The sequence below is a fragment of the Anoplophora glabripennis genome, unplaced genomic scaffold (assembly GCF_000390285.2).
Source record: "Anoplophora glabripennis isolate ALB-LARVAE unplaced genomic scaffold, Agla_2.0 scaffold1014, whole genome shotgun sequence".
In the NCBI taxonomy this organism is placed as follows: Eukaryota; Metazoa; Arthropoda; class Insecta; order Coleoptera; family Cerambycidae; genus Anoplophora; species Anoplophora glabripennis.
Genome location: NW_019417390.1, coordinates 91,151 through 113,207, shown reverse-complemented (window position 1 = coordinate 113,207; position 22,057 = coordinate 91,151). Strand labels below are relative to the sequence as shown.

At 31.6% G+C, this 22,057-nt stretch overlaps 3 protein-coding genes across 4 annotated transcripts; 1 reads left to right on the top strand and 2 right to left on the bottom strand.

The window, feature by feature from the left end:
• The first annotated feature begins 889 nt into the window (after positions 1 to 889).
• On the top strand, positions 890 to 2,176 carry LOC108914078 (transcription factor Adf-1-like). Its single transcript, XM_018719781.1, has 3 exons — positions 890 to 1,230; positions 1,283 to 1,497; positions 1,866 to 2,176. Exons 1-3 carry the CDS (start codon positions 999 to 1,001, stop codon positions 2,151 to 2,153), a joined length of 735 nt encoding a protein of 244 aa, XP_018575297.1. The 5' UTR covers positions 890 to 998; the 3' UTR covers positions 2,154 to 2,176.
• Positions 2,177 to 2,237: 61 nt separating this feature from the next.
• Positions 2,238 to 3,730, bottom strand: LOC108914077 (protein ALP1-like). The gene is made up of 2 exons (XM_018719780.1): positions 3,351 to 3,730; positions 2,238 to 3,280 (listed from the first exon to the last, which is right to left on the bottom strand). Exons 1-2 carry the CDS (start codon positions 3,677 to 3,679, stop codon positions 2,290 to 2,292), a joined length of 1,320 nt encoding a protein of 439 aa, XP_018575296.1. The 5' UTR covers positions 3,680 to 3,730; the 3' UTR covers positions 2,238 to 2,289.
• Positions 3,731 to 5,112: 1,382 nt separating this feature from the next.
• LOC108914080 (uncharacterized protein DDB_G0283357) lies at positions 5,113 to 21,013 on the bottom strand. 2 transcript variants are annotated; one of them, XM_018719782.1, is made up of 5 exons: positions 20,917 to 21,013; positions 16,502 to 16,918; positions 10,942 to 11,854; positions 8,619 to 10,854; positions 5,113 to 7,355 (listed from the first exon to the last, which is right to left on the bottom strand). In XM_018719782.1, exons 2-5 carry the CDS (start codon positions 16,911 to 16,913, stop codon positions 5,184 to 5,186), a joined length of 5,733 nt encoding a protein of 1,910 aa, XP_018575298.1. In that variant the 5' UTR covers positions 16,914 to 16,918; positions 20,917 to 21,013; the 3' UTR covers positions 5,113 to 5,183. The 2 variants fall into 2 exon arrangements, with proteins under 2 accessions (XP_018575298.1, XP_018575299.1); XM_018719783.1 differs by having other exon boundaries at positions 16,502 to 16,928; positions 20,917 to 20,931.
• Between the last annotated feature and the right edge of the window lie 1,044 nt (positions 21,014 to 22,057).

Here is a 22,057-nt window from a genome sequence, read left to right as displayed (position 1 = left end):
TGTGTGTGTGTGTGTCGTTGTCTTCGTTTCTTGATCCTGGCTGTCTCTGAAACAGAAAAGGTTAGCGGGCAAGGGGGGGGTCGTTGGGGTGGTCACCCAGGGTCAAAAAGTTGGTGTCTAGGTCTTTTGTGTTTGTCGGTCACGTCGGGTACGTAGTCAACGGTTTGCCTGAGGAGGGGATTGTCATGTCTAGCGGCTACGTCAAACCGTTTCTCCGCGTTTTGTCTTATTGTCTGTGTAGCGTTTGTGTACTGTAAGTCTCGTAATATGTCAGAAAAATAAGTGACCCCGTTTCATCTACAGGAATACACAATGTAACTTCCTCGTCGTTTATTTTAAATATCAAATTTTATTCTTCGTTCATTGTAACTACCTTCTTTGAAAAACTTCAACTGGTCAACTGTTACTTTGACTGAATAAAAATCAAAACATAAACATAACCTATTATGTTAGAAACCCACGCAAAAATTGTCATTCCATTGAGATTGCACCAGAGCATATTTCTCATACAACCAGTGGAGTGTCAGTGCTGCCCGAGTGCTGCCCCAGTTTTCCCCAATGGAAATCGCTATTAATAGAAATGGCCATATAAGCAAAATATTCTATCAAATCGAAAGCTGCTAAGGAGAATTGAGTACGCTTAAGGCAGGGACACAATGGAAAATATTAAATATAAAATATAACATATAACATATTAAATATAAATGTTGGACACAATAATAATAATTTGATGATAGATTATAACAATTTGACCAATGAGTAGCATTCTTCGACACAGTTTGTCAGACATCCGAATCCGACATCTTGTCAAATGTCAATCGTGTAGTTTATTAGAGGTTACGTTAATATATATATAAATCTGTGGTTAAAATGTCATGCAAGGATTTGATACATATTACATACATAACGTAAAAATCCTTGTTGTTGTGTTGAACAAAATAAAACTATCAGTTCCTATCTTGTTTGGTGGTGAAAATTTTTTACTATAATCATTAAACATGTATTTCCATGATTACGCATCAACAAGTGGGGCCTCCTCTACTGAATTAGACCCAGAACTCCCAGAGGTTGACTTGCACTTTGAGTCAAATAATAAGGAAGGAGATGAGCTTCTTATAGATTTAATAAAAAGTTACCCAGCATTATATAACAAAGAAAATAGTGATTACAAAGATGCTATAGTAAAGGAAAATAGTTGGAAAGAAATAGCATTTGCTATGAATTTAACAGGTGATGCATGGTAATTTCAAATTATGCTATATTTTCATATAAAATTTTTCAGTATTAGAATGCCAAACGAGATGGACTAGACTAAGACAGTATTATTCCAAAGAACGGTTACTTAATGAGAAAGAGACTCGTAGTGGACAGTCTGGAAGTGTTAGAAAAAAATGGCCCCTTTTTGATTCAATGCTTTTTTTAGAGAAACATATCAATAAACGTAAAACATTCTCAAATATGTCCAGGCACTCCATTCACTTGGCTAAGGAAAATATGGTAATAACTCTTTAATCCTTAAAGTATATGTAATAAAACTAAAATGTTTAATTTAGTTTTCTCGGGGATTAGGCCTTTAGGTTAATTTAAAAGAAGTTAGTTTTCTCATTAGACTAGCTATTGAAAATTTTATTTCTTCTGGGCTATAAATGTATTTTTTATTAAAATAATGAAAATTTTACATTATTGTGAGTACTTAAGTAATTTTAATCTTAGTATTTCTTTGATTTATTTTTTTTTTTGATCAGATTAAATTAACACAGAAGATCTAAGTAATACCTGAGAAAACTAAATGAAACATTTATACTTGTCATTAATAAATAGGTACTAAGTATATTATAAATTAATAGAGCTAATTCTAATTTTAGAACCCCACATCTGAAAAGTATAACGAAGTTGAAAATTACTCAAGCACTGTTTCAAAATATGAGATTGCTAAGCGATTAAAAAAATCAAAATTGGATCCCATTGAAAATGCTTTCCTCAATATTAATTCAAGTATGCAAAGTCTTACAGAGAAACTCATAGTTGGTGATTCAGAGGAAAGTGAAGAAGACACGTTTGGAAAATTAATTGCCAAAGAACTTAAAAAGGTCCCAGAACCAAAAAAGAAAAATCTGAAAAAGCAGATCTTGGATGTAATCTACTCTGAATAAAATATTTTTTATTATCTAGTGAAATCGGTATATAAATGGTTGTTTTTTTTTTAGCAAATTAAAATAAACAAGTTTTGTTCACTATTTAAATCTTTTATTCAGTAAAGAAATATGTAGATATAATACATATAAAAATTTAGTCACGTGTGCCATGTTCTCCTCTGCGAAGATATGTATACTGCCACGGCACTTCCCCATCAGGTGTAACAAAATATTCTGCTAGATTTTCTCTCATTCTATAAGAATCAGTAGTCGCCCTATGTGCGTCTGATGCACCCACAGCTCTTAAATTATATTCTTCATCTCGCCACTCACCTGGTACAATATTTCCCTCGACATCTTCATAATCAACAAAATTGTTAGGACAATATAATCTATCACCAATATGTAACAAATCATTTTTTGATTTTAGAAAATTATGAAGACAAACACAAGCAGTTATAATTTTATTAACAGTTTCTGGCATTGAACATATAGGCCTTCGGAAGATTCTCCACCTTGAAACTAATAAACCAAAACTATTTTCAATTACACGTCTTCCTCTCGATAGACGATAATTAAAAATTCGTTTCATATCATTAAGATACCTGCCAGGGTACGGTTTCATAACCCTCGGGGACATTTGAAAAGCCTCATCTCCAACAAAGTAATATGGTAAAGATATTTGTGAATGTGGTAATAACTCGGGTTCTGTCGGTAAGTTGATAGCTTGAGGATTTGAATAAATTGCTTTTCCAAAAGGAGATTTTATTAAAACCCCACCATCACTTTCACTTCCAAATGCTCCAACATCTATTATTGTAAATTTATAATTATGATCACAAGCAGCCATCAAGACTATGCTGAATGATTTTTTATAGTTATAATATAGTGAGCCGGAATTTCTAGGCGACTGAATAACTACATTCTTCCCGTCCAGTGCCCCAATACAGTTGGGCAGATTCCAATTATTGTAAAAGCCATCACTTATATTTTTCCATTCTTGAGTCCTTGGAACTTTTAAGTATTCAGAAGTCAGAATATTCGTTATGACCATACATACTTCTTTAATAATATGTCGTGTAGTAGACACACCAAGCCTAAATGCCAATGCTATCGAAAACACTTGATCACCAGTAGCTAGATATCTAAAAAGTAAATGTAATATAAAAATAACAATTAAATTATACATACAGCAAACAATTAAATTATACATACCGCAAAGTTATTAATAAACGTTCTTCCGGAGATATGAAAGGTCTTATACTGTGTTTAATTAATTGAGGGGAAATTATTTTCAATAGTTCATAGAATGTGTTTTCGTCCATTCTAGTGTATTTAAAAAATAATTCGGGATCGGCTTTTAGTTCCTGAAATAACGTGGAAAAATGTCCAAGTTCTTTTCTTCTCTGATTAATTGGGCGAATCCACCACCTGCGATAATGCCACCTTTTCCGTTTTTGATGTTTCCACTTCATATATAAAGTAGCCACATTTAGTTGAAGAGCCAAGCAAGACATTAATAATTGTTTCTTTCTGATTATCATTTTACAGACTCGACGACAAAACTAAAACACTTTATTTATAAGTTAGTTGGAGAGGCGGTAAGGAAATGGTACATTAATTTGATTGGTCAAATATAAGATATAAATATTAAATTCCGNCTTCAACTGGTCAACTGTTACTTTGACTGAATAAAAATCAAAACATAAACATAACCTATTATGTTAGAAACCCACGCAAAAATTGTCATTCCATTGAGATTGCACCAGAGCATATTTCTCATACAACCAGTGGAGTGTCAGTGCTGCCCGAGTGCTGCCCCAGTTTTCCCCAATGGAAATCGCTATTAATAGAAATGGCCATATAAGCAAAATATTCTATCAAATCGAAAGCTGCTAAGGAGAATTGAGTACGCTTACGCTTACAATTTTCGCGCCTTAACATTCCTAACCTAACTGCTAACCTAATCCTAATTTTAAAAAGTGGTGTATAAAACTAGACGTCTTTCTATTCAATTTTGTAAAAATAGTTTAATTAAGATTTATATTCTATTCCACCAATGGCTAAATTAGACTATTATCATGCTCTAAATTTAGGTATGTATACGTTAAAATTATTGTTTTTTACTTATTTCTTATATTTGACATAGGTTTAACTTTATAATAAACAATTATATTTTTTCAGACCTTAACCAGCAACACAGTTTTATAAGGTTCTTTCATAATTTACCTGAGGTAAGTTATAACTTTAATTTATTTAAAAACGAGTGTTTAAACGTGTATCAAAAGATCGCAATAAAGATATTAATTGCAGTTCTTAGTACATACTATTATAATAGAAAAATTGAGAAAAAATATACCTTTAAATAAAGTGTTTGTGTTTACACCACTATATCATATGTCTTGATATTCCATCGTAAGCACAAAGATGTTTTTAATTGAATGGGGTTATATTGACAAAAAATATTTTTTTGTGAAGCTAGTATTACGAGAGTTATAATATAAAATTTGTTATTACAAAATGACAAAAATTTATAAAAATGATTTTAGCGGTGCTATAGTTTCTTGGAGCAGCGTACTTTTAACTTTTATACAATATTTGGGAGAATTTTGGAGATATTAGCTATTTTTTTATGAAACATGTTAATCATAAATCAAAATGCTTATGTACCAAATTATATAGAAAAGTGTTAAAAGATGTTTGTTTTAGTGGGGTTCAAATTTCGAAAAATAAATTCTTGAAATAACTTAAAAGTAAAGATTCTATGGCTTCTGTCCACTAGATTGAGAAAAAATTTTTTTGGTACAAGTAAAGATGTTCTTAAAAAAGTACTTACTTAAATGTTTAATAATGCTTGTTTAGAAATATATTTCAAAATGTTCCTCAATTAAATTTTTCAACAAAATTGGAAATTTTGGTTTTATTATATTTGTTATAATAGCTTTTGTATAGGCATTTTTAACAGAAAATACATTTGAATTATATATAATATTTTATTAAAAATAAGTTATACTACACTTTTCTTAAAATAATAAGTCTTTCGGATAATTAACCAATAATCTTTTCTTTTAAATTGATTGCTCCTTGCCTTATTGTATTACCAGCTCTTTTCCACCAAGGTAAATTTTCCTGTGGTGTTTCATTTAAGCTAGCTACTTCTTGAACTGAACCTGTGTTTGCATTTGATGGAGCAATTATTTCTGGTTGGGGTTGGTCTACTTCTGTGTCAGCTATTGGGTTCGATCCAACAGTGTTAACCCTAAACCTTCTTGAACCCTTAATGCCAATATTGTAATTAGATACTTCTTGTGGTTCTACATTTTCCACAACTGCTGTTTGTTGTGGTTGCAATGGATGTAATTCAGAAACAATTTCAGTATCTGGTACCACTTCTTGTTGTCCATAGTTTAGTTGACTTGTTGTATGTTGTGTATCATACTTATTCACATTTGATCCATAGCTATTGTAAAGCCCCCCAGACCCAGATTCAAAAGTGGCACCTGAAGATGGAGAATGTATTACTCCAGTGTGGAAAGAATGTTGTCTATTAATTTGTTGGCCATGAATGGTTTGTAAATTTTGTTGAAGTTGTATTGAAAGATCGGCCAATAGTTTTTTTTGTAGTTTATCTTTCTGTTCTGGTGTAAGAACACTGTGTCTGTAACTTGAGTAACTGGTATAACCATCTCCATTAAATATTTGTTCAATTTGTTTTGTAATGTTTCTATTTAATTCTCTTAAAATTTGCTCAGGTATTTCACTTGTGAGAGTAGACTGGCTTATTGCGTAATTATTTTGTGAAATAGTATCTTGCAGTTGTTTACCTAATTCATTCTCTAATTGATATGCTAATTCAACTTGTTGATTGTTTAAGTATACTTGGAAAGAATCTTGATTTTGATTGAAGGAGTTAGTTTGTTGGTCAGTTTGTAAAGTTCCTGAACCAGCATATCCACGATTTCCTTGTCTTAATATCTGAGCATAAGAAGGTGGTTTATTTAAAGCAAATCCTTGTCCTAATGTAGATTGACCAACTGAGTCCTGTTCAGATCCTGTTAGAATATGTTCAGAAATATGGTTTGCAGAATTCTGATTTTGCAAAGATAAATCGATGTTCTCTTGTTTTTGTTGTTGGTTATCTATTAATTCAGTATCTTCTTGTTGATTTAAGTTACTTGCAGGAGCCAGTGGATAATCTGTATTAGCCTCCTCATTATCTTGTTGTGTAATGACTTGATTTAAGGTTGGCAAATTGTTTGGCTTGTAATTATTATTATTATTCTGTTGATTGACGAGATTCTGATTTGGGTACAATTGTTGCTGTTGGGTAATTTCGGTATTGATGAAATTAGTATTATCTATTGGTTTTTGATATATAGGTCTTCTTCCAAATTGTAATCTGCCTGATGAACTAAACTGTGTCGATAACAGTGGATTATGATATTGTCCAGGTGACTGGATTCCACTTTGTTCTTGACCCGTTGCTTGTAAATTTCCAAGATGATTGGTATCAACCTGTTGAGTAAGGTCATTTTGATTATTTAGCGATTGTTCAATTTGTTGCGTTCCTAACTGTAGTCGTCCACGATCATTACTGAAAGGCTGTCCTTGCCTAAATCCACTTTGTTGTTGATTAACTTGATCATATCCGATTTCTTGAGTTAAATCACCAAATTGTTGGTCTCTGCTTCGTGTTTGACCTCCAAGCGCCTCCACATTATCAAAACCGTTTTGTTGCTGCTGTGTTAAATCAGAATTAATATTTTGTTGTGTTTGGCTCTGGCTATCGATATTTTGATTTAATTCATTATTAGATAGTTCTTGATAAGTTTGTTGTTGATTTAAATTTGGATAACCAGAAGCAATTGATATTTCACGTTGAAGTTGTAATTTTAATTCATTTTCTAATTGTTGCTTTAATAAATCTTTCTGTGGTCCACTAAAAACAAAGGAGTAAGTGTATCTGGTGCTGCCACTACTTGGTCCTACAGCTTGAAGTTGTTTTGTGAGATTTCTTTCCAATTCTCTAACCAAGTCTTGGTATGTAGACTGATAATTACTCAAACGGGAATAGGAAGTAGTATAATAATTTCTTACTGCATCTTTCAGTTGTCTGGACAATTCTTTCTGCAATTCTAAAGCCGCTTGCCTCTGATTCTGGTTATAACCATTTAGTCTGTTTTCATTGACTTGATGATGACCAAGATTAATTTGCTCAATCTACAAAATGAATTAAATAAAGTTAATAGATGTGTAGATATAACGATAAAAATAGAAAATTATCAAAAACCTATTATCTAATATCTAATGTTACTTCTGCATAGAAATAAAATCATAAGTGAGTTTTTTTATTAAATTTCTGAATGTATATTTGTGTATGTTATTTATTACTTTTTAAGTGTTGTTATGTCATTAAAGTAATAATAGACATTGAATGACATCCCTTTATTAATTGAATTTACAAAAAAGAATATGGTATTAAAGTATCAAATCAAATTTCTCTAAAAGAAAAATAATGACATTATTGATTTTTCAGTCTCAATAATTTTTTCGTAAATTACAGTTGAAAGTGCTAGATAGTACAACAGCGTGATGTTATTTTCATAGCGCAATGCTCCATTAAAAAATGTCTCCTTAATGAATATATTTTTTTATTAAATTTTATTTTTAAAATGTTAGTAGTGTTTTTCAAAACTGATTTCTGAAAAATTCTTGCCAGTTTCCAAATTTTTTTTTCAGTAGGAACTTTGAAGGAAGTGCTTTACAGGCATTTGTTATTTTATATTATCAACTTTTAGTTAGTTCTACAATAATTTAAAATGGAATTATTGAAATTACAAGTAAATTATTTACTTTTGTTTTAACGAAATAGAAACTACTAAAAATAAAACTGTTTAATTTTTAATAAGTTTCAAAATTAAATTATTAAAATTAAAATAAGTTTATATAGAATCAAATGATCTAGAACTTATATATTTTTTTCAGAAACTGAATTAATTATTTTACAGGTATTCTGTCTTTGGTATTATCACTTCTTCAGCTTAGTTCTAAAATAACTCAAAATGGATGTATTGAAGTTAAATGAAAATTATTTACTTTATTTTGTAATAAGATCTGGTATCATTCGGCAAATAGAATAAAATAAAATCTTGACGAAGTGTCATTTTTTCAGATGTTGCATTATTTAAATTTAATTGCACCTTTACCAAAACCTGCATTTTTTATGGGCTCAGTTTGATTGAAAAGTAGACTTGTCCATATGCAATATCATTTTTTAGGTACATAATTAACTACTAACTAAAACTAAGAGGTCCTCATTCAAGGAAGCAATATTAACATTTTTAATATTTGATTCTTCACGTTATCATATGTAAATGTGATTTAAATGTTGCTGATAATCAACTTTGCAAAGTGGCCCAGTGGCCATAAATACTTTTAAACATGCACATCTTTTTGTCATCAAATCATATTTGTGATAAATACCTGCTGAGGGTGTAGTGAAGATCCTGATTGAATGTTACCAGTGAAACGATCTTCTTGTTGTTGGGTCAAGTCGGCATTATCTTCTTGTTGACCTACATTTATATCCCCGTGGTTGAAATTATGATTTTCTGTTGTTCCATATTGCATCTGTTGTTGATTCTGAGAATTTACTTGTAATTTACCATTTCCACTACCTCCCACAGGTTCAATTAAGTCAGAGTTACCAACTCCCCTTTCTCCTCCAAAATTTACTTCTTCCACCTCTTGAGTTAAATCTGAATCACTAATATCTTCCCTTTGTTGTAGTTCGTGAGAATCTTCGACTTGCTGAGTTAAATCAGAATTATCAACTTGTTGGTCTAGCTGAATTTGCTGCTGTCTTTGGGAACCAAGTTTTAACTTGCCTAAGCCCAAATTTTCAACTTGTTGTGTTAAACCAGATTGTTCATCTTGAGCTAGATCAACTTGTTGCTGCAGCTGTGGTCCTACTTGTAATTTATCAATGTTTGAATCTTCTACTTGTTGCGTCAAATCTAAATCTTGGATTTGATCAATTTGTTGCTGATTCTGAGCACCTAATTGTAACTTTCCTAAGTTTTTGTCTTCGACTTGTTGTGTCAAATCTAAATTATCAACTTGTTGATTTTGAGAACCTAGTTGTAATTTTCCAAAGTCTTCTACTTCTTGTGTCAAACCCGAATCATCAATTTGTCGAGTATAACCTGGTTGAATTTGAGAACCAAGTTGCAACTTTCCAGAGTTTGAATTTGGAAGTTGTTGGCCATAGCCAAGTTGATGTTGATTTTGAGAACTCAGTTGCAACTGTCCAAAATTTTCATTTTCAACCTGTTGCGTCAACTCTGAGTCATCAACTTGTTGACCATAACCAGTTTGTTGCTGATTTTGAGAACCTAGTTGTAGCTGTTCCAAGTTTTGATATTCAACTTGCTGTGTCAATTCTGAATCATCAACTTGCTGACCTAAACCAACTTGCTGCTGATTTTGAGAACCTAATTGCAGGTGCCCTAAGTTTTCAGTTTCAATTTGCTGTGTCAATTCCGAATCATCAACTCGCTGACCATAACCAATTTGATTTTGAGATCCTAATTGTAGTTTTCCAAAGCGATCATCTTCAACTTGTTGTGTTAAATCTGAATCATCAGTTTGCTGACCAAGATTAACTTGCTGTTGATTTTGAGAGCCCAGCTGTAGTTTTCCAATGCCAGAATCCTCAACCTGTTGTGTCAATTGAGAATCATCATCTTGTCCTAGATTGACTTGTTGTTGAGTTAAAGAACCCTGTTGTAATTTTTCCAAACTCACATCTTCGACTTGTTGAGTTAAATCAGATTCATCTACCTGTTGTCCTAATTCTTGTTGCTGACCGTAGCTGCCAGTGTAACCATAATTGGAAGTATAGCCACTGTTACCACTGTAGCTTAATCCGATTGGTCGACTTCTGTATGGTGGGTAACTCCTTTTCATTCTATGGTTATTGTAAGCATTGGGATCATCACCTACACAGTCTGCCCCGTCCATGGTAAGAAGATTGCCTCCAGATCGGTATTGGCCTAACTGATAATTATCAAAACCTCGAGTAGGTCTGTAATTTGCATTGCTGTTACTAGAACTACTTGCACTGAATGAACTTGATGCCTGGAAAGACTGTTGTAGTCCTTGTTGAAGTTGTCTCATTAGATCTGTTTGTAACTGATTTCTTAGATTAGCCAATTGAGCTTGATCAAAGTTACCATAAGACGAATAGTACCCGCTTGCGCTATATTCATGTAATTGTTTCGTCAGATTTCTGTTTAATTCATTTGAGAGTTCCTGAAGTGATGATTGGTAAGTTGGAGCATTGTAAGAACCTGAGGATGAATAGGATCCATAATGTCCTCTGCTTATAGCTGCTTGTAATTGTCTTGACAAGTCTTGTTGAAGTCGCCTTTGTAATTCTGATATACTGCTACCTCCACTACCGCTACTAATTTCATAACCAGACTGACTGCTTCCTGCTAGAAGATTATGTTGTCTGTTACTGCTACTACTGCCACCACTACTGATTAATGGCACTATATGAGTAGCTGAAGGTCTGGTTGAGAAATGCTCTACATCAGAATCATATGGGTTATATTGTGGGGTAACATAGACATCATATCGAGGGGTACTGTAACCACCATATTTTATATTACTAGAGCTCTGACTTGATTGGCTATGTGACGACTGTTGATACCATCTGCAAAAAAATATTGTAAATGATAATTGTATGCAGTAGTGTTGCATTAAAAATGTTTGAAAGTGTGTATAATGTAATATTATTTACCTGCTTCTGTAAGTCTCAAAGTCACGGTTCAATTTTTCTATTAAATTCCGCTCTATTTGTGATCTCAGGTTCTCCAAATCCTTACTAGCATAATTGTATTCAGTAGATCTTTGCCCACTTGGCCCAAGAGAGTACATATGCCCATCTCTTGGTATTTGATTTCCATAATTCGATTTCACATTTTCATTTAGCAAGTATGTAATATTATTCCGTAACTCATTCCTTAAGTTTTCTAAAACTACGTTTGCAGTTGATAGGGAATAAGAGGAACTCGATGAGAAGTATCTTCTCTGTAAATCTTCAAGTAACTCATTTAAACGTGAATCTAGTTGATTTTGTACTCTGGAGGCTATAGTCGTTATGCTTTCGGGGTTTGAAACAGGAGTATATCTTATTTGACTACTTGGTACATAAACAACTGGATTAGTAGGTCTAACTGTTGTAGCAGATCTGTATGGCTGTTGATAATAAACAGGTCTTACTGTGGTTGAATAACCATAATTGTTGTGACCCGATTGGTGAGTTTCGTAATGAGAACTAGTTTGGTAATATTGAGACCTTAACTGATTTAATAAATTGCTTTCTAATTGTGTTCTGAGGTCTTGCAATTCTTGGTTATCATAATTGGCTGTTGATTGTAATCTGCCACCTGCTATCGTGTAGGACAAACCTCCTCGGACACTTTGCTGTCCATACCTGTTCGAAAGTTCAGTGTTAAGTCTGTTTGTCAAGTTCTGTCTTAATTCTCTTTCTAGTTCGGTAACGCCAACACCAGATTGAGAATACGCTCTTTGCTCTTGAATGGCATGTTGCAATTCACGTTCTAATTCTTGCTGAATGTGAGAAGTTATGGAGCGAAGATTTGAGGTCGTGGCATAAGATTGACTTCCATAGCTGTTGGTTCCATAAGAGCCTGTAATTTAAATATTCAGTTTATGTATACAATTATTAAATGACTCCTACATTGTTGTAGATGATAGGCAACTAAGGAATGCAACTTACTAATATTTTTTTAAATTTAAGTAGCTTTCATCATTTTATAAGTAGAATGGCAAGTACTTTTCCATACCCTGTGCGCATTTTTTTGGGTTAACTGTGTGCGCATAATAATCATAGTGTGACAAGTTACTTCAATAAAGATAAACGTTAAAAAAGGACAAAATCGCTAAGAAGATATATTTCTTTCTTCAGAAAGCAACATAAAAAATAATTAGCGCATTAAAGCTGACCAAAATGTTTTAACTTCAGTATCCTAAGTTCAGTAGGTATGAATAGGGGAGATGGGGTAGGTACCATTTTTTCTTTGCAAAGGAATAGATTTAATTAAGAAGCTAAACACTTTCTGTTATTATCTTTAATTAAAAGTGACCCTAAAAAAAAATTAATAGCGATATAAAAAGATCTGATTGGCGGTATGGTTGACTCATTTTTGCGTCACTGGAAACAGCCATTGGGGCAATTGTATCACTAAATAAAAATAAACAATTTTCTCTAAAATACTTTAATTTTCAGTTTCCATTTGGTATTACTTACCTTCATTTACAAATAGAAAAAAATTGTGAATAATACCTAATGAAAACCTGTAATAACTTATAATTAATTATTTTATTTATGTTCTATTAAATATAAGAAATTTTCCTGTCCCTATGCAATGAACAACAAAGAATATTTATAGACTCTTACTGAAATAAGGGATGTAAGGGACTATAAAGCGTGCTGGCTAAAAATCAGTGTTATATATAGAATACAGAAATTACAGAATATTACGTCAGGAGCACGGTGCATTAGAAAATAGGGAATAACGAAGGAAATGAACTTAGAAATATGTGATTTTCAAGGTGTATCAACATATTTTATTAGTTCTCGCATTTTTTACTCTGTTTAGTATTAAGCTAATTCAAACAAATAAAGAAAAAAATATTTTTAAAAATCTTGTCAAATGAAATCAAACAATGTTCGTCAGTACCAAAACTGTATGATGTTTGTCATCGGTCACATCAAGTCAAGAAATTTGGTATATTCTTTGAATATACAGGAAATTTATAGTCAATTTAATAGGTATTCTTCAATATATTTTAATCATTTTATTCATACATTGTAATATCTGTAACTTTTCAGGATGAATATGATGTAATTACTGTTTAGAATGTAAGCAATAAAAGTAGCCTATAAGATTTCCTAAAAATAGAGATAATCATCCATCTGAACAGAAAAACAGTAGCATACTTCAGGAGGCAGAAAAAGAGTTAAAGAAATCAACCTTTCGGTGACTATTAAATTAGCAAAAAACTATTGAGAATTTAGAATTAAAAAAAATATTATGTATTGTGTATAATTGATTACTGAAGGTAAAATTCCCTTTAGAGGCAATAAGAATTAATATCGAGCCAAATAAATATTTTGTTTCAAAATATCGTTGCTGACAGATATTCAGAAGAAGAATCATTTAGTTTTGACCAAATCGAAAGCTATTTGGACAAGTAATTTGACATCAGTCATGAGTGCAAATTTCGCATGTGTGTTGGGGATTTGCGTAAGCCATCAGTAGAGGAAGCCATCCACAAGGAGTGCTTAAAACATACAGTGAAATTCCCACAAGGAGTCATGATATGCGGATGGATGTCAGCGAAGAAAGAAAAATCAAGAGACGAAGAGCGCGAGAAGAGGCTCTCCTGCCGACGAGGGTCAGCCAGGGCAAGTGGTCCCGCAAAACGCCTACACCGGCCATGCTTGTGGTCGGAGACGATGGATGGGGTACACCTTCTTGAGGCTGCCCAGGCCTACAGAGGTAAGGAGGGATAGTTCCCCTCGATCCCAAATTATCGAGGCCACGCTTAACGTAAAAAATAACGGCACGGATGTCAGCGAAGAGGTAGGAAGACTAGAATTCATTAACGCCACCATTAATATAGATATATCGGGATATCTTGGAGAGTAATTTAGAGCAGCATAACAATTTGGCGGCAGAAATTTAATTTTCTAACTGTTACACGGTCAAACTTATAACGAAATGGACAATAGGTACCTTACACATTTGCATACTTTCCTCTAGGACTGAAATGCTCCGTTCCAGTCACGAGGGTAAGCGTGCCAATGTAAACGCTAATTAAACGCTCGGTTCTAGTACGTGTTCAATCCTGCAGATTTTTCGCGCGAAGTGATCCCTTCAATCGCGTTTTACTTTTTACCGGTGATAAACCTGCGCGAATCAAGGCATAGAAAAATGTAACAAATTAATTTAAAGTTGTAAGCACATTCTTGTGTCTTGCTTAGAAATAATTGGCGAAACCAAGTCCAACAAAATCTGAAATGAATTTTCAAATAGTTTCGAAAATCCATGGGAAAATGGGATATATGCCCACATTTATATCGATTTGCCCTTCAAGTTTTTACCCAACAGCTTCTTTTTCGATTGTCAGTTGACATATTTAGATACATGAATAAACATAATGCCATTTTTAATTTGCGTTTTTTAATTACTCTCCATTTCAAGCGAAACCGTACTAAAAACTGTTGAAACTTTCAAAACTCCACGAGCAACGAGCAACGCTAATCGCTAAGGCCGGTGTCCCATGCATCCGAAATCCGATGTACGAAAATATTTTAATTCGTACGAATGATAATAATATAATTCACATGCATCCGAAATTAATCTCATAGAAATCAAGTATAGAACCATGGAATTTATTACAAGATGAAGGTGAAACATTTTTAAATGACAACCATAGGTATATATTATAGAAAATATACGTAGTATTATATTTTCTACATTCGACATTATAATATAACATTTATTTGACTGTAAATATATCAAACAACAATCATAGTATGTTAAAAACTTAAAAAGTGATGTTAAAAAACATACGATTTCGGATAAGTTAAAATTATTTTTACTTTTTCCGACGTCGTATGACTTTCGGACCTTCGTATCGTCCGATTTCGGATGCATGGGACACCGGCCTAAAACCGCGCGATTAGAATGTTACAATTTTTATGTCCCACTTTTAGAACGCCAGACTCTTAGCACGCGCGAAAGTACGCGTGATTGGAACGGGGCGTAGATTGCATATCCTTTGCCAAAGAAAATTTGCTAGGTTACAAAGGCTAAAGAAAGCTTTATGAATTAGTAAATTATAAGCAGCTGTTGTGTAATTCTCATTGCAGTTCAACTGTTTGAAATTTATATGCCGTCCAAGCAATTAGTTCTTAGGGCGCTCATATATCTCCTATACGGTGACGTTTGAAGAATTTTTAGGTCGAAACCCTTAATATAGTAGTAGTAAATATATGGTTAGAATATGTGCGATGTTTATTGGTTTGTTGGCATAGAAGGATCAGTAGGGATAGCTGTATTTTCGCGCCAAATCATTTTGCGAATTCATTCATGCTACGTTTTCGTTTACTATCCGTAATAATACCTCTGTTGTATGTTTTGTGGATACTTGGTCGTTATTTTATGGTACTATCCTAACCTCTTAATATGACTAACTATTGTAAATAATGTCCAGTAATATAGTAAAAATTGTAAATTCGTGAGTTGCAATATCCAGCCGTTTCAGAAAATTCCAACTTTTTTTTTTTTGGATAATCAAATCTTCAAATTGGATTTACATTTTGAGTATCTTGCCTACTATTAAAACACTTTGGTGATCACTGGTTTATCACACAAATATTAGTTGAAACGATAGTGTGAAGATATCATCACTTCCTTTTGGGATCAGTTGAAATAGCAAATAATTTGGCTGGTGGATTTCATCCATAAATTAATCCCCTGTTCCTACTGATATGTCTATACAGGTCAACACAATATTTTGCGATGGTATTGAATTGACGCTCAAGGAACAAAGGTTCTCTTAGTAAACATAAAAGCACCGGAAGAATACGTATTCCTGATGAATCTGTAGAGACAGTTAGACAAAGATTCGTGCGTCTACACAAGAGTCCACTAGCAGAACAGGCCCGAACTTGGTATATTCTGCAACCAACCCTATGGAAAATTTTGCGACAGCAATTTTAACTATTAGTTTGAGATTAACATGAATGTATTCATTTTTTATTACGAACAATAGAATTGATGGTCACTATATGCTCAATACATATAGTTTTCGGAAGTGTCACGTTACCTTCTGATAAATTAAATACTTTTATTGTATTAGTAAAATAATGCTACAGAAGTACTTGTATTTGATATTCCAAAATATAAATTTAAATACGTCCATATTTCTAACTGTAGCGATAGTCTCGCAAATTTTACAGTATCAAATTGCCAATTATAGAAAATAATTTCGAATTTTTCCCTTTCCATTAACATTTTTTATTTATATCTTAAATAATTGTTTACACTACTTACACATTTCTATAAGTCAGTTAAATCCAGCAATTACCAATTTAATTTTTCTTCTAATATTAATAATAGCGAATAACACTGAATAGGGCTGTGAACGTTGATTCCTACTATGCTTATCAAAATATCAACTAAGAAAATGATGAACACTATTATTGAACCAAGCTTCAATATTGATATGTCTGATCAATTAGATGGTTTGAATCCGAGACTTACCTGATGAGTAACCCGAATGTGCCCCAGATTTTGTTCCCACTATGCGATCAGCTTGCGCCAGCCCCTCCGATGATAAATCATGAGATCCATAAGAATCAACATTAGCTCTCATATGCCCGTATGATGACAAATCCCTATTGGCGCCACCAATTAATTCCGTGTTGTATTCGTTATTTCTCAAATTGGGATTAACATATTCCGAATGCTCGCTGTTTGCGTCCACTCGAGGCCTAACTTTTCCTGCCAGGTCACCATCTCTCATGTAATATCCCTGGTCATCGGTTTTATGTTGAAGTTCGTTATTTTTGTAGGAAGAGGCAGATGTTTTGTAATTATATTCTTGGTGGTAATAGCCATTTGGGGTAGCTACTACGCATCCCAGTACTGTTAAAAACAGTACAACTGGCTTCATTGTTTCTGAAAAACACTTAATTGTTCAATATAAAAATTTGTTTTTTTTTGCGAGTTACGTAAACTAATGAATTTATTTAATCTTCTCTTCCTTAAAATCATTGGTGAAATAAAGAAATAAAATATATGTATAACTTTGTTTTACATATATAATTTTCGACTCAATAAATTATCGCTATATTTGTGACACATTTTTACATGTTATACTATAAAATGGATAATATATTGACTAAATGCAACGAACATAATAAAAGTCAGTCATAGTAGCAGTAACTGCAATAATAAACGCGTATAAGTAATATTTTTTAATATATTTAAAATAAAACGTAGACAGACAGTGTAGAAGTTCTACACCTTGTCCAGATGTGTTTAAATGTAATTTGAATTTCAGAATAGTCAGTTTTAATTCAGAATACGTAAATTGTATTTCAGACTAATCATTTATAATTCATAATGTCATTTGTATTTTGTATCAAATGTATTTTAAAATTCGTCAAATGTTTTTCAGAAGATTCAAATTATTTCAAATTTTTCCACATACAAAAATTATACGAAGACATAAGATGTTCTCTCTAAGTAAATGAACTTTGTATTTATAGGTATGATATAATCAACCTAGAAAACTTAGACCTTTATTTTACAATAAAAAAAGTCAATATGCCAATTACTCAAAAAAAGTAATAACGAAATATTTGTTGTAATATAGAACTTTTATATGATTTAAAAGTGGTCGTTAATCAATGATTCTCGACCAGGAAGGCCTTCGACTTCAACTGATGGCTCCCACTTTCAGATCCGGTTGGTGCAAATCATCGATTGACTGTCAGAGAAATGGCAGAAGAGGTTAGTATCTCAATTTGGTCAAGCCCATAGTCAACCTACTACTCAATGGTCAAGCCATGAAATTTATCTGAAAAATTGAACATGAATCGAATTGCAGCAAAATTTGTTCCTCGTTTGATGACCGAACAATCTACTGACGATGAAATATTCATTTTCAAAGCTGAGTTTACAGCTAACGGCATTGATTCAAAAGTTCAATCATCACAATGTATTGAATCTCCACGTCCCAAGAAAACACATCAGTCTCGATCCAGTGTCAAAGTGATGCTCATTGTTTTTTTTTCAACTTTAATGGAATTGTGCATTTTGAATTCTTGCCTTAAGGTGAAACAGTGAACCGTGTGTGAACTCATGGTTCTTGCATCATGACGATGTGCCTACAGACTCAGCTTTGTCAATTCGTGAGTTTTGTAGCAAAAATCAGCTTACTGTCCTCCCTCACCGTCCTTACTCGACAAACGTGGTTCTTTGCGATATTCTCTTATTTCCGAAATTAAAATCACTGCTGAAAGGACGCCGTTTTCAGACTATTGATGATATCAAAACAAATTCGTCACAGACACCACTGGAAAAATTGTGTGAATAGGCGAGGGGAGTATTTTGAAAGAGACAAGGACAAATAATGTATAAAATTAATAATAAACTTAAAAAAAAAAGTTTTGTTATTTTCTGAACAGACCTCTTATATATGCAATTACAATACCGAAAATTAATAAATGTCTGAAATATATTTCATATAATTTACGCTTTCTGTCATAAATTTGACGAAATTTGAAATTCAATTACTACTTTGTGAAATATATTATCTGAAATCCAAATTGCGTTTTATGAAGCTAAAGGAAACTGAAATGATGCTTTCTGAAATACATCTCGAAAAGGCGTAGAATATACCTAACAAAAATGTAATTAGTTAACTCACTAAAAATGGTCCAATAAATTAGAAGTAGTTTTATTATTTCCTATTTTTTTTAAAATATTACTTTAAAGGAAACGACAATTGTTGGATCATATGTTCTTAGAACTTGGTCAATTTATTAGATACATACTCTTTGGTACGAATAGAATGTATGATATATCAAATATTCATACTTTCATTAACAAATCGAAATCTGAATAAAAATACTATAACTGCTTAAAGAAAAAAAAAATAGTGATAGTGTTAAGATAACAAAATTTAATTAGTAAATTTTATACATGAGTACTTAAGTATGTAATTCCCTTTATATAGTACAAAATGTAAATTTAATAAAAAACGCACAACAATTATGATGAAATTATTATGCCCAAAGCTTACAGTAAAATATAAAACCAAAGTTTTCAGAGTAACTTTTGTGGTCGCTCATTTTTTGTAAGTCTCATCTTAAATATTATTTAATATTTGTGAATTCCACGAAAATTAACTTTGGTCGGTATTTGTAAAAATTTAACGAATGATGCAATCTGGTTATAAACAATAATATACGCCTTTACATGAACAAATATCAGAAAAGGTCAAACGTTAAACTAATAAAAGTATAAATAAATGTTACGGTATGTGATAAATAAATGTATGTTAATTATTGAATGAAATTATGACAAAATTATGTATAACAATGATTTATGTGAGATTGTTTTGTTTGCCAATTTTTGTACCTATTCAACGTTTTAGGTCTGCATTCCTCTTAAATAAAAATAACGTTTTTAAAGATATTAATGATACGTTTATAACGAATAGTAACAAACCGTTACGCCTAGGCTGGAGATAATGCGATTGCTGATTGGTTAAATAGAATCTCGTGAAAAATTACACCAATCACAGCCGGTGAAACAGAATGTTGTGTTTTAATGTAAACTTGATCTTATTATTTTAACTATACCGACATTTAATTGCCAACATGAAGGAAATAAAATCCAGGTCTCTTTTATTCTTCTTCTTCTACTCATAGTAAACATGTTCTATATAATAAAGAGATTGACTAAAATCAGTGGAAATTTTCCGACTATAATTATTAAATATCGCAGACTGGAATGGTTAAAAATGATAAAAATTGCAATTGACTATTTGCACAAAAAATAATAAATTCAATTAAAATCATGATTCAAATTTTTTTATAGCACTGATTAGAATTATAATCGTAAACATTGCCATATTTGTTTAGTTCAGTAATTATGTGCAAATGCCTATTCTTAAATTTGTAATACTGAAGGTTGAATTAAGAATAATCTCCTGACAAATAAAAAAACCATGAGTGATGTTTCAGACAAATGATAGGAGATAGCCGTTTTAGCCATTTTGGCTTACTCGACAAAATGTTCCAAGTTCAATTGAAATTTTATTGAATTTCTTAAGATGAGAAATCCGGGTAAGTATAAATTATATTTATCAATGTTGTAATAGTCAATATTCATGAAGAAATACCTAACATTTACAAAAAATGTCAAATTTCGCAGTAACTTCTTTGGTTTTGAAGATATCGGTATTTTATTAGCTTCCGCATTTTTTACTATATTTTAAAAATTAAAATAAAATCTTGAATTTGAATGAGCTTAGATAATACCTGTAAAATGGAGTAGGTAAAAATCTTTTATTTACTATTTTTTTTGTAAATAATTAATTTCTTTTATGAAAAAATAATTCATTTTTTCATTGGTTTTTATTCTAAAAGTTGTTAAAAAAAATTGATAAATGTAAAACAGGCTTAACACTTATTATTAGATATAGACCCACCAACTCCTATCATAGGAATTTTATAATATAATATATAAATATATATTTGTGTTCCAAAAGAAACAGCATAGTTATAAAAAAATGATTGGTTGTGAAAAATTAGTACATAAATCATATTTTACTCTCTTGATTTCTTTAAGACTAATCAGCATTTTTGTTTGATAACTCCCTGCATCGTGTAAAACCGAACAAAAATTTAAAAGAATAAATATTGAAAAAACATTGAACTGACAAAAAACTATTTTTTTATAATAAACGTGCAAATTTCTATTTGGTTCATTTTATTTTTAACTAACTAGCTCGACAAGTTCTTTTAGAGTAGAGGATTTATGTTAATGTTAATATATATTTGGATTTACATCTTTCCGTTTTTTTGTACCAATACATTATATTTTTTGATTTTATATTTTAGGTAAAATTAAAGTTTTAAACTTATTAGATAAAGTAAACTTACATGTCAACAATCCTACACTTTGCAACTGACTGTTGGCGGATTTTGTGCAACACTGGACTATATGGTTCAGATTATCAACATACATTTATATTTAGAGTTATCACTTGACCCCCCTATAACTCTTCCATCATGTTTCTTATAAACAATAAGAAAAACATCACGCTGCGGAAAGTGTCCACATTCACGGAATTGCTGTAAAATTTTAAAAATTACGAAACTGTACAAAATTCTTGAATACAATAAGAAGAAACATAACACGGAAAACGTCTACATTCATGGAACTGCTGATGAAGTGTTTTAGAAGTTCCAAAACTCTTGAAATCAAAATTTTTAATAATATGATTTGCTTAGAGCATTTCAAAAATGTCGGATTTGGTTTTATATCTTTGCCTAGTATGTATAGGTTGTAAATAATGCTTCAGCTGGTTAATAGATAGAATAGTTGTTCATAGTTCCATTTGTCAATAAAATTAGTTATATTTACTACCATACTTTTTATCCTAAATTGAAAACATAATTTCTTGTATAATAGTTATTACTAATAATTTCTAATTAGGTACCATATCAAATTTCTTCTTATACTTGTTTTACATTACTAAGAAGTTTTACGAAGAAACTGGACAAGTGTAATACTGCTGTCAAAGAACTTCATGAATTTATTCATGAAGTTCTTCACAAATTAGAACACGTTCTAATTTTCGTGAATTTCTTCATGAAGTTCAGAACTGCCAACAAAAATATTGAGGTTAGGCTATTTGTTTACATATTTACTTCAGCACGTTTTTATAGAAAGTGATTCTTGAACTGGTAAATTGCGATTACAATTTTTTTCCACGTTATATCTTTAATTACTCTCTTTAATTATTCAAGAAAATATATTCATTTATTTACTATGAGTTGCTTGCAAAGTTTGTAGTAGCTGTTTTTGTTTCAAAGAAATTCACGAAGATTAAAACAATGTAAAACCAAACCCTTTATGAATAAATTGATGAATCAGATATTGTATTCATTTCAATTTGTTAAAGCTGCTTCTGCTTCAAGTCTTTTGCGATTGCATTTCTTTCTTGATTCTTAATAAAAACATATTAATTAATAAATTATGTTAGGTTAAGTTTTTTTATTTGAACAGTACGAAAAAGAT